Source organism: Scyliorhinus torazame, chromosome 4, assembly GCF_047496885.1.
Source record: "Scyliorhinus torazame isolate Kashiwa2021f chromosome 4, sScyTor2.1, whole genome shotgun sequence".
In the NCBI taxonomy this organism is placed as follows: domain Eukaryota; kingdom Metazoa; phylum Chordata; class Chondrichthyes; order Carcharhiniformes; family Scyliorhinidae; genus Scyliorhinus; species Scyliorhinus torazame.
Genome location: NC_092710.1, coordinates 58,648,828 through 58,665,386, shown reverse-complemented (window position 1 = coordinate 58,665,386; position 16,559 = coordinate 58,648,828). Strand labels below are relative to the sequence as shown.

The window sequence follows — 16,559 nt, the reverse complement described above, 5'->3', positions numbered from 1 at the left end:
CTGTGAAAAGCCCCTAGTCGCCACATTCCGGCGCCTGTTCGGGGAGGCTGGTACGGGAATCGAACCGTGCTGCTGGCCTGCCTTGGTCTGCTTTCAAAGCCAGCGATTTAGCCCTGTGCTAAACCAGCCCCTGATGGGAGCCTCACGCTGCTCCAGCTGCCGATACGGGTGTCAGAACAGGCGGCGCGGGTCCGCGCATGCGTGCCACGGCTCACGTGAGTTCAGCATGCGCCCTTCGGCCGGCGCGAGTTTGTGCATGCGCGTGGGTTGCCTTCTCCATGCCGGCCCTGACACAACATGGTGGAGAGCTACAGGTGCCCTGCGCGGAGGAACATAGGCCCCCACCGGGATAAGCCCACCCGCCGATCGGTAGGGCCCGATCGCGAGCCAGGCCACCGTGGAGGCCCCCCTCCCCCCGGGGGTCAGATCCCCCCTCCCCCACACCAGGCTTCTCCCCCGCAACATGAACGCCGAGGTCCCGCCGGGTAGGACCATACGAGAACGGCGGCGGGACTCGGACTAACTCGGCGGGCACGCGGCTCATCGCGCGGGTAGAATCGCCGGGGCTTCGAACGGGCCCCGCCGGCGCCAATGGCACCGATTCTCCGGTCACTGGCGAATCGGCGAACTGGCAGCGAAGAGGCGTTGCGTGAATCGGGCCCCCCCCACCCCCCGCCGATTCTCCGACCCGGCGCAGGGTCGAAGAATCCCGCCCAATGTCTCTCTGACCATCTTCGCTTCATAAAAGTATCGCATTTGCAGTGTAACAACTTTCCATCATAAAGTTCATAATTTCACATCTTTCTTGCTTGTGTTGATCTTTTTTCTATTTTGGCGTATTTATCTTATTATGCTTGGCTTTCTGAACTCACTTCTGTGCGGGTCTTAGAAATGTATTTTTTAATAATTAATGTGTTAATGTCTAACCTTTGTGGGTGTGCGTGTAATTTTGTGAATGAGATGAGTGATTGAGGTATCGCTTGCAAATATCCAGCGCCAGGGCCCAGGTTCGATTCCCGACTCGGGTCACTGTCTGTGCGGAGCCTGCGCATTCTCCCCGTGTCTGCGTGGGTTTCCTCCGGGAGCTCCGGTTTCCTCCCACAAGTCCCAAAAGACGTGCTGTTCGGTGAATTGGACATTCTGAATTCTTCCTCTGTGTACTCGAACAGGCGCTGGAATGTGGTGACCAGGGGTTTTCACAGTAACTTCATTGCAGTGTTAATGTGAACCTACTTGTGACAATAATTAAGATTATTATTATATCCAGGGCATGTTTGTGTGGTAATTAGCAAATTACAAAATGTTGCTTGTGGATTATTTTTCATTCAAGTGCGTACTACTCTGAGGGTAAGGTAATATACATAGCTTACTGACAAATATCCTGGTGCACAAAATTCTTTCTGGAGCACCATTCAGTCCTTGGTCTTAATACACAGGAACATTTGATTTTGATTTGATTTTATTGTCACATGTATCAAAGTACAGTGAAAAGTACTTTTCTGCGGCCAAGGGAACATACACAGTACATACATAGCAGACAAAAAAAGAATAATCAACAGAGTACATTGACAAATTCTACATCGACAAACAGTGATTGGTTACAGAGCGGAACAAGGGGCCAAACAAAGCAAATACATGAGCAAGAGCAGCATAGGGTGTCGTGAATAGTGTTCTTACAGGGAACAGATCAGTCTGAGGGGGAGCCATTGAGGAGTCTAGTAGCTGTGGGGAAGAAGCTGTTCCTATGTCTGGATGTGCGGGTCTCTCCGCGTTCTCTCCGCACCAATCCACGGCTTGGACACATCTGTACTCTACCCTAAACATTAGCACTGGTTCATGGCTACCTACAGGGGCTTTGAGTTGTAGCGTTACAGTGGAATCACTTGTCCCAATAATCTGTGGAATATCAGATTTTTGGGGCTCGAATGCCTTATTTAGGGATCGGGGTTATCAGGAGAATGGGGATTAGAAAATATCAGCCATGATTGAATGGCGGAGCAGACTCGATGGGCCGAGTGGCCTAATTCTGCTCCTATGTCTTGTGGTCTTATCAACATTCCCTGTCCATACAGGAAAATTGATGCCCCAGTAAAGATTTTTCATTTTTTGAAACAATTGCCATTTTGCAGATTTGCAGCCGTTAACTTGACTGTCAGCACTATGTTATGACTTTTCGTGGTGTTCATTTCACTCTCCCAAGTACACTTTTCTTTAAGTAATTGGTTGTTTTGTGTTTTTAGTTGATCAGTTTGTGATCTTAACAGTTGAGCTGTGGAATCCGTTTCTGATTTTAACTGTTGCAATTCACCAATTTGGAATGATAATTGTTGAACTTTGAAGGTTTCATTTTCTAGTAACGTTTTAGTTTGTTCACATTTTTCAAGCTTCGATTTTGTAGCTCCTAATTGGTCAATGACTGCCACTAGTTTTCCTTTGGCAGATTTAAGTTTGCAATTGTGTTTTGTGTTTGTGATTGTTTCTTGCTGCTTATGGAGCTGTGCCATTACTGCAAAAGACCATTTCATATGTTTCCCTCTGGTCAAACGTGTGGTTTTTTCCCCAAGCCTTTTTGCTGTCGTCAAGGGACCACTGTCCTTTGGGGATATCATATTTTGATTCAATTTTTGTGGATGCTTTAGACAGTCCAAAATGTCTATAAATTGAAGATTTAAGGTCACCCAATGTATTGTCAACAGAGACTTCTGGTACAGCACGACCTCCCCTTGAAGTTGTGGGAAACTTTCTCTACCCTTTGAAGGAACCAGGTCTATTTTAGGACTTTTGTCCACCATAAATCCTGCTTTAAAACCAAATTTTTTTGGTCATAAACGGTTGTGTAATTTGACGATTACTCGACAACTTTTTCAGTCGTTTTGGGTTTAGTTATACGACCTGCACCCGATTGAATAGTTGTGTCTTAAAAGGTCCTTTCTAGAGGGGTCGAAGCACTAGCCGGTGTGGCTTTAAGACTTTTAATGGGTGAAAAAAGATTTTCTTACCCCAGTCTAGCCGTTTTTTGGATAGATGTCTTTGGGTCTTCCGTCCTTCTGGTCTTTCCGCTAACGGTACGATCTTCGGTCTTCCGATTTCCTCCGACTCCGTGCTCCTCCACTTTTGCCGTACTACGCCAATTGTAGAAATCTACTTTCGAAGTCTGCCCTTGGTTGTGTGTAGTCTCGTATACACTCAACAAAGTAGAAATTTAACCACACGTCTCGGATGCTTAATGAAATCTTTATTGTCTCTATTGATTATAATTGAGAGTTTGAAATCTTCTTGTGGTTACCAATCAAATGTTCTCAGACAAGCTCCTGCCAGCAGAAGACTCTTAAAAGATATAATTAGCTTAATGACTTACAAACGAATTGAACTTTTAAAAATACAGTAATGCTTTCTTGCTCAAAGCCAAACAGCTTGCACAGACTTGAGAGTTGGAGTAGAAATAGAAATAGGAAAATAAGAAATAAGGATAGCAAGTAGTTAGGTAAATAAAATAGGGTGATTCGTGAATGAAAATGGCTGCCCGGACCTTTATCTTTAAGGAAAATGTTATCAGTCTGATTCCATCTATCCCTACCCTTGTAATGTGCTGATTGGCTTGGATGAGTCTCAAATGTATTTGATTGGATGGTTAGTTGTCAATCATCAATATGCAACATAGCTGTGAATATGTTGCACCTTTGGATGTTTGTTGTATATTGGAATGTGATTTACACTTTTAATCAGTTCTGGTTTCTACTGGTTTTTGCTATACTTTTTCACATTTTGTACAATGGCAGATTCATGTTATCCATGTTAACTTATTGTGACCTTCGTTGAATTGTTTCATTCGCTTCGAGTTAGACCGTAGATTTATAAATGTTTCATATCCCTGCTTTCATTATTGCAAGCTGTACACTTTATAATCTGAAATTGTGTTTGCAGTCTTATGATGGAGTTCATTTTCAAAAGTGAATTTTGACATGGGCTTTTGTATTTACATTAAAATGGCTAAATCAATGATCCTTTTACCTATCAGAAATAGCTGGTTCCCTTCAGAGGCCATTCAATCTCTCTCCTACACATGACGAGGAGGCCATTCGGCTCCTTGAGTCCATCTCATTGAATGGGTTGCATCATTCATTTAAATCATTATTAATTTACATCTTGCCAGCATTAAACATTCAAATAAAATACCTTATCTTTATTTGCCCTATCATATCTAACCATACTGATGTAACACCTTGATTCAAAAGCCCGTGATCTCGTATGCTGGATGAAATATCAATGTAATCGATGATGTGCTCATAATTAAATTCCTTAGCACCAGTTCGAAGCATTCTCCTACTTTATCCACTCCAAGTCTGTGATGAATTTAATTCAAGGAGGAAGCTTTTGAGGCTGTCCTTGGTCATGTCCCACAGGAGTCTCTTCAGTTTATCATTCCATGCACCGGTTCCACACCCACTAACAACTGTGGCAGCTCTCCCAGCACCAGGCCCGTCCCTCGTCTGTCCGCTGCCCTCTGCACAAGGGGAGCTGGCAGAGAATAAGCTCGAAAAGTTAAATTTGAAGTGAATGGGAACGCCTTGGCCATCTCTGGGAAAGTCCATTTTCAAATTCTGAAGTGCCGCCAGTATAGTTGGCGTTTGACCATCGCAGGAAGTGATCATGAGCTGGGGGATGACGCTGCGATTCTCAAAGAATGGTCTAATATAATTGAGGTTAACATTCTCCAGCACAGAAACTGCTGCCGATTCCGCCACCACACACAAACAATTACATTGTCTAAGATTGGGGTGCTTTATCAATAATTTGTCGAACCAGAACATTAACTGTTCATGAAACTCCACAATGGTGAGAGAGTATGGGACACGGAAACCCACTTGGTGATTGATTTCATATCGAACTATTGAGTACTGATTCTCGCTTCCGACACTGCTTTCCACACAGCTTTCAGCTAACTGGAACCTGAACTGATCGGTCCACTCCACGCCCAGGATGTAATTGATCAGCCCATTGATCAGATCATATTTCCCGGATTCTTCATTCCCAATGACAATGATGGTCCTTGAATTGGCCGAGTCCCTATCTTCACCAAAAATGGACTTCCTCCAGTATTTCACCCTCGGCGACTCTATCAGATTGATTATGCCATTGTTACCGAAAGGGAACGCATCTGCAACCGGGGAGGATGGACGGAAAGGGAGTAGGTACTCTTCCTCCATTTCCTCTTTCAGAGGGAGCTGGTAGACTTCTGGACACCCAGCATTTAAAAGTTTGCTCATTTTCTGAGCACGTTCTGCCAATTCGTTCGGAGTCTTCTCGCTGGAGGTCACAACCACTTTGTCCTGACTTGGAGTACCTCTGCCTGCTTCCCCACAAACAGCGGAAACCCAGACCCTGTAGGAAGTGCCAACGTCCAGGTTGCCCAATGTCCATGCACAAACCGAATCATCGGTCCTTTGCTCAGCCCACGTGTCCTCCTGGCTACTGCATTTCTGATAGTTGATTAAGTAATGTCCAATGTTGACACCATCACCGACCCGTACTGGGGCGGTCCAGGTAATGGTGAGTGAGTTGGGTTGAACATTGGAGACTGAAACCTCACCAGGAGGAGCAGCAGGAAGAGTGAGAATACTTGCAGTGGGATCGCTGAACAATCTCGCCCAAGACTTACACACATAGGTCGACCTGAACTGGTACTGATGGTGTGGTTGCAATCCAGAAACTATAAAGGTCTCGGCAGCATCCCGTGTGTTCTCTCCGCACCAATTCACGTCTTGGACACATCTGTACTCTACCCTAAACATTAGCACTGGTTCATGGCTACCGACAGGGGCCTTGAGTTGTAGCGTTACAGTGGAATCACTTGTCCCAATAATCTGTGGAATATCAGCTTTTTGTGGCTCGAATGCCGTATTTATCAACATTCCCTGCTCATACAGGAAAATTGATGCCCCAGTAAAGCTTTTGTCATCTACGGACACGATTGCCATTTTGCAGTTCTCGGTGAGCGTATTTTCCCCACGGGACTTGTTGGATTTGGTGAATTGCAGGAACAGTCTCGCCAGTTTTCTCATTTGTTGGGAGACTGATACGGCATCGAACCAATCCTCACTCGGTTGCCTTGTGTCACCTTGCAGTTTGTAGCCTGGTTCTCTTGAGAGCGCTGAGGCGTTGAGGTAGTTGGACATCTCCTGTAGATAGGTATCTTCATCGCACAATGAGGTGAAGGTAAAGCAGGCAACGTGTTCAACCATTGGATTCACCAAAAGACTGTCCAACTCGCTCCTTGTCAGAATGTCCACTCCTTGCAACATAGCCAGATATGCTCCCACTGTGTTCATTTCCTTCTCTCTCTTCCCAATCCAAGTGGTTAGAGTATGATTGCTAAACGGAGATCGCTCTTTGTGATACAATATATCGGCCAGACCACTTTCCTCATGTCCTGTTCCACGGATGGATGGCAGAATTTTCCCCAGATCTTTCTGAAACACTGTTTGGTATTCCAGGCACATTGCCTTGAATGCTTGAATTTTCGTCTTTAACTCGGGAAATTCTTTGGCAGCAGTAGTTTTGATGAGATCATTGCATCTTATTTCTATGTCATGGAGCTGGTCCAAGAGTAGTTGGCACCGATTGACCAGTCCAATACTGACCTCCCTCACTATTTGAGCAGCTTTCGAATCTAACATCTTCAGGGGGTACAACCATACTCTGAGGGGCACAGCTTTTTCCCCGTTTTCGCCCAATAACTTGGGTAGTGTTGAGTAAACGTAGAAAGCATCCTGGTAGCTCACCGGATTAGTATTGAGTAGGAAATCTCCATGAAATGTGCAACTGAATTTCTCGGATATTTTCCTTTCATCATCGGAAAGATTCAGGGAACCTTTTCCCGCGATGTTCAAGAGTGGGATCTTTTTGATCATCACCTCTAGGCTGCCCTCGATTTCCTGCTTATTGTCACTGGAAGAATATTCTCGATCGAACACGAAGAAGGCCTGTGCTCCATACATCACGGCAGTGACAACGTGAGTTGCGGAGCCCTGGTCAAAGACGCAAGGGTAAGTGATATTCTTGGGTCCTAGTTGACTCATAGTCAGTTGCTCGAACCGGGTTGTGGCTCGGTAGTTGAGGGTGACCCGGGCTTGCTGCTTCGATTTCTTGCTGTCATTCAGATATTTGGCAGAACCGCTCACCTCCACCAGCCCCCCCAGAAAACTGGCCTTCAGCGAGGCTTCTACATCCAAGTAGGACGCCTTTTCCTCAATGGTGTCTGAGCAAATGATGCTAAAGTTGGTGTTCGGTTTGGGCTGAGTGTCGAGGTTCTTCAGGAGCTCATCCAAATCCCATAAGGTGACGCCTGAAAAATAGAATAGATTAGAAGTTAAAATAGAAGTGCTACACTGGCTAATGAGCACCACTGGTGGAGGGCGGTATTGTTGCATGGGCTGTACAGAGTGGATACTGCACCGTCTGACCGGCAGCATTGGAGAGAGTGGTGTACTGAAAGAAGGGTAGTTCTGATGGAGTGCTGAGCATTACTGAGAGTGCAGTGGACTTCCGAAGGGTCACTACTGGTGCAGTTTTACACTGTTGGAGGGAGTGCAATGACATAGTTCTGCATTGTTACGGGGCTGTAAACTGTAGTACTGAAATGTCAGGAAACACTATACTGGATGGTGTCAACAATCAGAAGGGTTGCATTTGGAGTGAAACTACTGAGCGGGCACTCTTCTTCATTCTTGGGGGATAATACCATTATTTCTGGGATGATTGCAACTAGAAATTTTAGGTTATTTTAGTATTAGCAAATGATAAACATGATCAATGCTAGAAACAACTGCACATAGCTAATCATGTCACAATTTAGAATTTTCTCCATAGGCAACAGTGATTGACTCGGCTTGCTGGAACCTGAGCTATTAGAATGCAGTGGGTTAGCGGTAGTCTTAAGCTCGAGAATGAGTGCAGTGGGACCAAACACTTAACTGTGGATATTCTGTAAGTGACGGAGAAGGTGCAGTGAGGGTGGACTGCTGCCATGACATGTTACAATTTAATAGCGACCCAAGAGATGTAGCAAAAGAACATTTATTCTTTTTTTAAAATTTAGAGTACCCAATTATTTATTTTTTTCAATTAAGGGGCAATTTAGCGTGGCCAATCCACCTAACCTGCATATCTTTGGGTTGTGGGGGTGAAACCCACACAGACACGGGAAGAATGTGCAAACTCCACAAGGACAGTGACGCAGGAACGGGATTCAAACCCAGGAAATATTGATATCTCTCAGAAACGAATATATTCCATCGGGAAATATTGAACAGAAAGATGCACCATCTGTGGCTGACTAAGGAGCCTGAGGATGAAACAACAGGATATAGATATATTGGAGACTTGGGCACAGAAATAGAAGATGGATTTTAACCCAGACAAATGTGATGTGATGCCTTTGGGATGAACAAATCTAGGTATGAATTCTACTGAAAATGGCAGAACCCTTAGGAACATTAACATAAAGAGGAATCTGGGCATGCAAGTCTACAGTTCCCTAAACGTGGCAACACAGGTGGCCAAGGTGATTAAGAAGGCATGGCATGGTTGCCTTCATTAGTCAGGGCATTGATTACAGTTCTTTGTTCTTTGTTATCAAATTAAAAGCAAAGATGTACAATTTTGCAAGGCATGATGGTAGCCCAGAAGATTTGAACACTCTTAGATACAGAAAGGCGAAATAATAGGGAAAAAGGTGAAAAAATATATATCACTATGGAAACCTGGCCAGAAAAATAAAGACAAGCAGCAAAATATTTATGTTCATGAATCCAAGGGACATGGACTTTGCGAGACCAGCATTCACTGCACATCCCTAACTGTGGTGGTGCGCTGCCTTTTCGAGCCCCAGCAGTCACTGTGGTGTACATGCAATGACAGACTCGTAAGGAAGGAAGTCGCAGGATTTTGACCCAACAACAATGAAGGAACGATAATTCATGAACATAAATATTTTGGAGAGGACATTCCAGGTAATGGGGTTCCCCATGTATTTGCTGTCACTGCCTTTCTGGGTGGTAGTAGTAATAGGTTTGGACGGGTTGTGTCAAAGGCGGCGTGGTGAGTTCCTGCAGTGCATCTTGTAGATAGTACACATTACAGCTACGTTGCATTGGTGGTGGGGGAAGTAAACCTTTGTGCAACGGTTGTCAAACAAGCAGTCTGCTTTGTCTTGGATAGTGTCGGGCTTCAGGAGTGTTGATGGAGCTGCACTCATCCAGGCAGGTGGCGAGTATTCTCCCTTATCCTTTTTTTAAAAAAAATTTAGAGCACCCAATTCATTTTTTCCAATTAAGGGGCAATTTAGCTCAGCCAATCAACATCCTTGGGGGTGAAACCCAGGCAAACACGGGGAGAATGTGCAAACTCCACACGGACAGTGACCCAGAGCCGGGATCGAACCTGCAACCTCGGCACCGTCAGGCAGCAGTGCTATCCACTGCGCCACCGTGCTGCCCATTCCATCACAATCCTGACTTCAGCCTTGTCGGTTGTGGACAGACTTATTCCTCGTCTCTGAACTGCTCTTGTGGCAACAATACTTATCTGGGTCGTTCAGTTCAGATTCTGGTCAAGGATAATCACGAGGACATTAAAAAATATATCAAAAGTGAGCATTTGATGCGACAGGGCAACTAATATAGAGGAACAAGAAAATTGCAGAGATTTAGAACTTGTCAAATGATCACAACAAATTATAATCGAGGTGGAAATGGCTGCTGATTGATTTGCAAGTCAACTAAATATGGGCCGAATGGTTGCCATGGAGCAAGCAGCGTGCTTAAAACACAGCCTCTGTTTCTGGATAATTCAAAATGCACAAGACCTGAGCATTTTCCCTACACATGCATGCCGCTTCTCCCAAGCATAAATGAGCCATGTGAAGAGGGGCACTGATGAGATTAAATTGGTTGTTAGTAGACCTGTGAGCGCACTCAGTGTTGTTCAGCAAATGCTGTCTAATCACAGAATCATAACTAACTGTAGACATTTTGTTTTGTAGTTTTCAAGGATTGTCTGGTTATGTACAGACGGTATTCTGACTATTACGAACAACTGAAAGGACGTGCTGTTAGAATCAATCAGACAATTGTTCTGATGTACGGTTAATGCACAAGGAATTGTGCTGGAACTGAAATTCATGCACGACTTTGCTCAATAGTATTGTAGCATGACCACTTTTTGGACTGTTGGCAGCACCCAGTTACTAGGAAATTTGAGTGTTATTGCAACTGCAGAGTAACAAGAGTACTGCAGATACTCTCTCGGGCAGCGAACAACACCCACCCAAACAACCAATGAAAATGCACATGGGCACCAGGAAGAGAGTTGACATTTTTTACGTTTTTGTATGCAATGCAAGAACAGAAACTGATGAGACATAGAAAAAGTTTGGGGATGATGGATGTACAGTGGTTAACTTGCATAATTGACATTTACATTTGATAATGCATGCAAATGTGTATTTTGGTCTTAATGATAAGGGGGTTAATTGGTATTGAATGCGGTTATGTATTAAAGGTCATACATGGCTTGCCGTAGTCATATGTCCTTTATTACAAATAGTTCCAACCAAGACATTGTCCTGATAGCAACGCAATTTTGACCTCTTAGCAGGGATTAATCTGCGGGGGGGGGGGGGGGGGGGATGGGGGGGGGGGGGGGGGGGAGAGAACGGGCAGAGGGGAAAGGGGATGGTGGGGAAGTGGAGAGCGGGCGGGGATGGGGAATATAGCAGATATGGAGGGGAGGCTGAGCAGGGAGCTGGGGGAAGAGAAAAGTCGGGGTGAAGCAAAAAATGAGCAGAGAGGGGAAGGAGGGGCAGGGGTAATTGCAAAGCAGCAATTGCAGAGGGAGCAGATGTTGAGCCAGGAGAAACGTGGATGAGCGGTTTTCCAAGAGTGGGGGGGATGGCCATTGAGGAGTGAAGGTGTTGAATGTAATTTACCATTGCCACACTCCAGATTTTATCTACTTTTCCTTTTTGTCCACAATTGAGCAGCGCCATCTTTCTGACAGACCTTACACGTCACTGGCAGACCTTACACGTCACTGACAGACCTTACACGTCACTGACAGACCTTACACGTCACTGGCATTGCATTTGCGCCACCTAGTGGTATTCTTGCCAATAAGCGGAGTATTTAAATTTTCTCATCTGATTCTCAGTTCCCTCGCTTCAGAAATATTCCAACATAATTCTCACTGGCTGTTAGTTGCACTTACATCCTGTTTTTACTGTCATTTGCCACTCTTTTTAATTCTCTGCTCTGGCTCTCATTTCTAAATATTCTCCAGAAAACCTGCTATTCACAAGTCAGCTCAAGCTCTCCAAACCAGAAGTTATTATTTAATATCAGAGTAATAGTCTGGATTTTAATGAAATGAAATGAAAATTGCTTATTGTCACAAGTAGGCTTCACATGAAGTTACTGTGAAAAGCCCCTAGTCGCCACATTCTGGCGCCTGTTCGGGGAGGCTGTTACGGGAATCGAACCGTGCTGCTGGCCTGCCTTGGTCTGCTTTAAAAGCCAGCGATTTAGCCCTGTGCTAAAGCAGCCCCTATTAACTCATGTTTAGTTGTAACATCATATCTTGGAGGGATTGAGTATTCCGGGATGAAATTTGTTTTACTTTCTGGATAACTATTGGTGTTATATCGTTTACGATTGTAGAATTTTCTCTTGCATAGCATTGAGTTTTTGCATAGCATTGAGTTTATGTCCTGGGTAACATTTTATATATACCGTGGATGATCTTTGAGTTATATCTTGGGTGATATTGGGATTATTTGATGAATCACATTCAGGTTACATCCTGGCTAACATTAGTATTACCTGGGATAAAGGTGTCGCTCCGTCGGTCATATAGCATCCCTACGCGAAGGGGTCTCCCAAGAGTTGGCATTTCAAATATGTCATTGCTTCCTTCAGCCATTGTAGCAGATGGGTCACTGAAATGAGGAAGAAAAGTGGCTCTCGCACATACAATTCTATTGATTACTTAAAACAAAACAACACCAATTGCGAGGTGTAACCCTGCTCGCAATTATTTAAGGGCATAATCATGCCGTTTGACTATCATAGAATCACATTATTGTTAATGCGAAGGCCAGTTGGCCCATTGTGTTAGCACCAGCCCTTCCAACGAGCACCTTGACTTTGTGATATTTACCGATCTTTTCCCCATACCCCTGCACATTGTTTCTATTCAAGTGGCACAGTGGAAGAGTAGTTAGCACTGCTGCCTTAATTCCATATACCTGCCTTCTGGGTTCAAGTCCGGCCTTAGGCGACTGTCTGTGTAGAGTTTGTAAATTCCTCGTGTCTGCATGGGTTTTCTCCGGATGCTCCGGTTTTCTGCCACAGTCCAAAGGTTAGGTGACTTGGCATGCTAAATTGCCCTTAGTGCCCAGGGGCGTGCAGGTTAGACTCCGAGGTTATGGGAATAGGGCGGGGTGGACATATGGAGAGTGCTCATCCGAAGGATTGCTGCAGACTCGATGGGCCGAATGACCTCATTCTGCATTGTAGGGATTCTAAGTAATCATCTAATGCCCCCTTGAATGTCTCGATTGAACCGGCCTCCGCCATACTTCCACGCAGTGCATTCCTGATCCGAACCACTCGTTGTGGAGAAAAACGTTTATTTTCTTGCATCGTAATTGCTTCATTTGCATATCACTCTAAATCTGTGTTCATTCTTTCTTGCTCCTTTTCTGAGAGGGAGCTGTTTCTCCCTATTTACTCTGTCCAGCCCTCTGGCGATTTTTAAAATAATAATCTTTATTGTCACAAGTAGGCTTACATTAATACTGCAATGAAGTATTACGGTTTGAACATCTGTTCCAAATATTCCCTCAGAGGTTGAACTGTTTCCCTTGGAGAGAGGAACGCTGAGATGTAACCTCATAACTGAAGTTACTCATCCCTGGGGACATTCTTGTAAACCTATTCTGCACTCTCTCCAATGCACCAATATACCTTCCTATCGTGTGGGGCCCAGAACTGTACACAATATTCCATCTAGGTTCTAACTACTGTCTTGCACAAGTTAAGGACGGCATCCTTGCTCTTGTACTCTATTCCCCTATTTTAAAAAACCTTAAATATTGTATGGTTTTGATGGCTCGCTACACCGTTCCTGCCACTTTCAATTATCTAAGTGCATATCCACTCAGGACGCTTTGTGTCCTGCACCACTTTTAGATTTGACCCCTTATTTTCTATTGTCTCTCCATTTTTCTCCTACCAAAATGCAGCAACTCACACTTCTCTGTATTCAGCTTCCTCTGACATCCAACTGCCCATTCCACCAAGTTATAGGTTCATCGGAACACGAGTAGGCCATTCAGACCTTGGAGCTTATTCCACCATCTAATGAGATCATGGCTGATCTGTGGCTTAATTCTATATACCTGCCTGTGGCCCATATTCCTTAATATCTTTGCTTAACAAATATCTCTCTATCTCAGATTTTAAATGTACAACTGTTCTAGATTCAACGCTCTTTATGGGAGGGAGTTCCAAACATCTACCACCATTTGAGCGAACAAGTGCCTCCCTACAGACGTCCTGAAGGATCTAGTCCTAATTTTTCGTCTATGCCCCCAAGTTTCAGAATCGCCAACCATGGAAATAATTTATATTTATCTACCCTGTTTTGCTCTGTTGGTATCATGAATACTTCAATCAATTCACCCCTTAACCGTCTAAATTCTAGGGAAAACAGGCCTAATTTGTGTAATCTTTCCTCATAACTTAACTCCAGTAGCCCGGTATCATATTGTAAACCTAAGTTGCACTCCTTCCAAGGTCAAAATATCCTTCCTCAGGTGTGTGTTATAACCTGCCTGCTTACCATTGGCTGGGGACTAATGGCAATCCACAATCCTTTGGGAATACGAGCTTCCCCAATGAGGGGGGGCGGAGAAAACATTAGCAGATTCCCTGCATAATTAAAACTGGCCAGTTTGGAATCGGCTAGAGGAGAGTGAGCAGCAAGGGAGTTGCTGCTGCTGTTGTGTGTATATATATATGTTATTGTAAATAAATGTTATTTCTTTCTATCCTTCAACTCGTGCTGGATTCTTCGTGGCCCTCACAAAAGTGTGGTGCCCAGAACTGCTCACAATACTCCAATTGGGGTCCAACCAGTGTTTTGTATAGCTCTAACATAACTTCTGTGCCTTCATACACCAATCCCCTCGATATAAAGGCTAGCATTCTATTCGCATTTTTGATTATTTTCTGCACTTGGTCAAGGCATTTTAAGGATCTAGAGCCGAAAGTCTCTTCGAACATCCACTGTATTTAACTTCTTTACATTTAGAAAGTACTCTGTTCTCTCCTTTTTTGGTCCAAAATTGATAAACTCACATTTGCATACATTTAATTCCATCTGCCACAAATGTGTCCATTCACCTAACCTGTCAATATCTCCATGCAATTCTATGCTATCATCTAAAATGTCTACAATGCTAACTTGGCCACATAACTTTATATCATCATCATTTTTGGATATATGGCTTTCTATGCCATCATCCTAGTCATTAATGAATATTGTGAATAATTGAGGCCCCAACACAGATTCCTGTGGTACACAACTAATCACATTGTGCCAATGAGAGTCATTACACATTATCCCCAATCTCTGTCGCCTGCAATTTCCTAGCCATGTCAATAATTTGCCCTCAACTCTGTGGGCTTCCGTCTTAGTTAACAGCCTCTAATGTGGGACTTTATCAAATACCTTCTGGAAATCCATATGAATAACATCCATAGACATTTCCCTGTACATTACCTTAGTCACCTCTTCAAAATATTCAATAAGATTAGTAAAGGCATTACCTTCCCTTCACGAATCCATGTTGGTTCTCCCTGATCGAGCAATTTCCTGAAGTGTTCAGTTACCCCCATCACTGATTATAAGCTCCAGCAATTTCCCCACCACAGATGTTAGGCTAACCACACTGTAATTCCTTAGTTTTCCACTCTCACCCTTCTAAAAAGTGGAGTGACATGTGCAATTTTGCAGTCCAGAGGGATTATAACTGAACCTAGGGAATTCTAAAATATTATAGGTAGGACATCTACAATGTGCTCCCCTAATCTTTAACACCCTCGGATGGAAACCTGGGGTTCTGGGGATTTGTCACTCTTTAGTTCCATTACTTTCCTGATTACCAATGCTGTACTTAAGTTAATTGTATTAAGTCCCTGTCCCCTATCGACTATTTATTTGTTTGGCATTACCAGCAAGTCATCATCTTTTTTAACTGTAAATATTGAGACAAAGCAATTGTTCAACATTTCCCCATTGTTACTGACAATATCTCCATTCTTATTGATTATGGTGTCCCTTGCAAGTTTCCTTTCACAGTCCATTTTAGTAGCTCTTATAGCTGCTTTGTGGCCCTTTGCTGGTCTTTGTATCTATCCCATTCGTCCGGATCTGTGCTTTGTCTTGCATTTTTGTAATCCCCTTCTTTTAGTTATATGCTGTCCCTCACCTCTTTAGTTGTCCATGGCTCTTTTACTTTTGGAAGTGGAGACTGTTGCTCTCAGGGGTATATGCTCGCTCTGTATCTCGTTAAATGTTTCTTTAAATATTCTTCACTGATCTTCCGTTGTTTGACCCATTAACAGATCTTCCCAGTTTACCGTCGTCAGCCTCTGTCTCATCCCGCTAAAGTCAGCCGTACCAAAACTAAAATCGTGGTATCTGAATCGTGCTTTTCACTTTCAAACGCTACATTTAATTCAATCATGCTTTGATCACTATTTCATAAATATCTGTAAAGATTTAATCACCTGCTAATGGTCGCATTCCAAGCATTGTTTGGCATCTTTGAATTTGTCTACATATATGTTTCTGGAACATACCTCTTCATTCACCTGAGGAAGGAGCAGCGCTCCGAATCCTAGTGACATCGAAACAAACCTGTTGGAGTTTAACCTGGTGTTGTAAGACTTCGTACTATTTCATAAATGTTCATGCACAGTTAGGTTACTAATTAAATTGGGCGCGTTATTCATAACTAAATCTAATAATGCCGGTCCCCTTGTTGCAACTCGAACATATTGCTGCAGGAAACTATCCTGGAAACATTGAAGAAACTCACTACCTTTTCTAATAGGTGCTCCTCACCCAATCTATGTGCGAGTTAAAAGCTACTCTGCCTAATTTCTGCATATATACAATCTAACACCTCGGGCGCGATTCTCCACTCCCACGCCGAAGTGGCCGCGCTGTCGTGAACGCCGTCGAGGTTCACGACGGAACGGCCCCGGTCCCGACCGATTCAGGCCCTGGCAATGGGCCAGTATCGGGGCCGCGTCATCTACCCGCGCCAGGCCTTGTCGCCCGCGTAAAAGCGGTGGCGAATAGATGACGCGGCCAGCGCCGCATAACGGACGTCATCCGCGCATGCGTGGTTGCCGTCCTGTCCAAATCCGCCCCGCAAGAAGATGGGGGACGGATCTTGCGGGGCCGCGGAAGGAAGGAGTTCCTCCTTCAGA

General features: G+C 44.2%; 1 protein-coding gene across 2 annotated transcripts in view; it reads right to left on the bottom strand.

The window, feature by feature from the left end:
- Positions 1-1,441: 1,441 nt before the first annotated feature.
- Positions 1,442-16,559, bottom strand: part of LOC140410238 (uncharacterized) — a 34,874-nt gene continuing 19,756 nt past the window's right edge. For both annotated transcript variants that reach the window (XM_072498200.1, XM_072498199.1), the window contains exons 2-3: positions 11,877-11,992; positions 1,442-7,345 (exon numbers count right to left, since the gene is read on the bottom strand). In XM_072498200.1, coding sequence (XP_072354301.1) covers positions 4,329-7,345; positions 11,877-11,976 — 3,117 coding nt within the window. In that variant the 5' untranslated portion in view covers positions 11,977-11,992 and the 3' untranslated portion in view covers positions 1,442-4,328. The remainder of the gene's footprint in view (positions 7,346-11,876; positions 11,993-16,559) is intronic.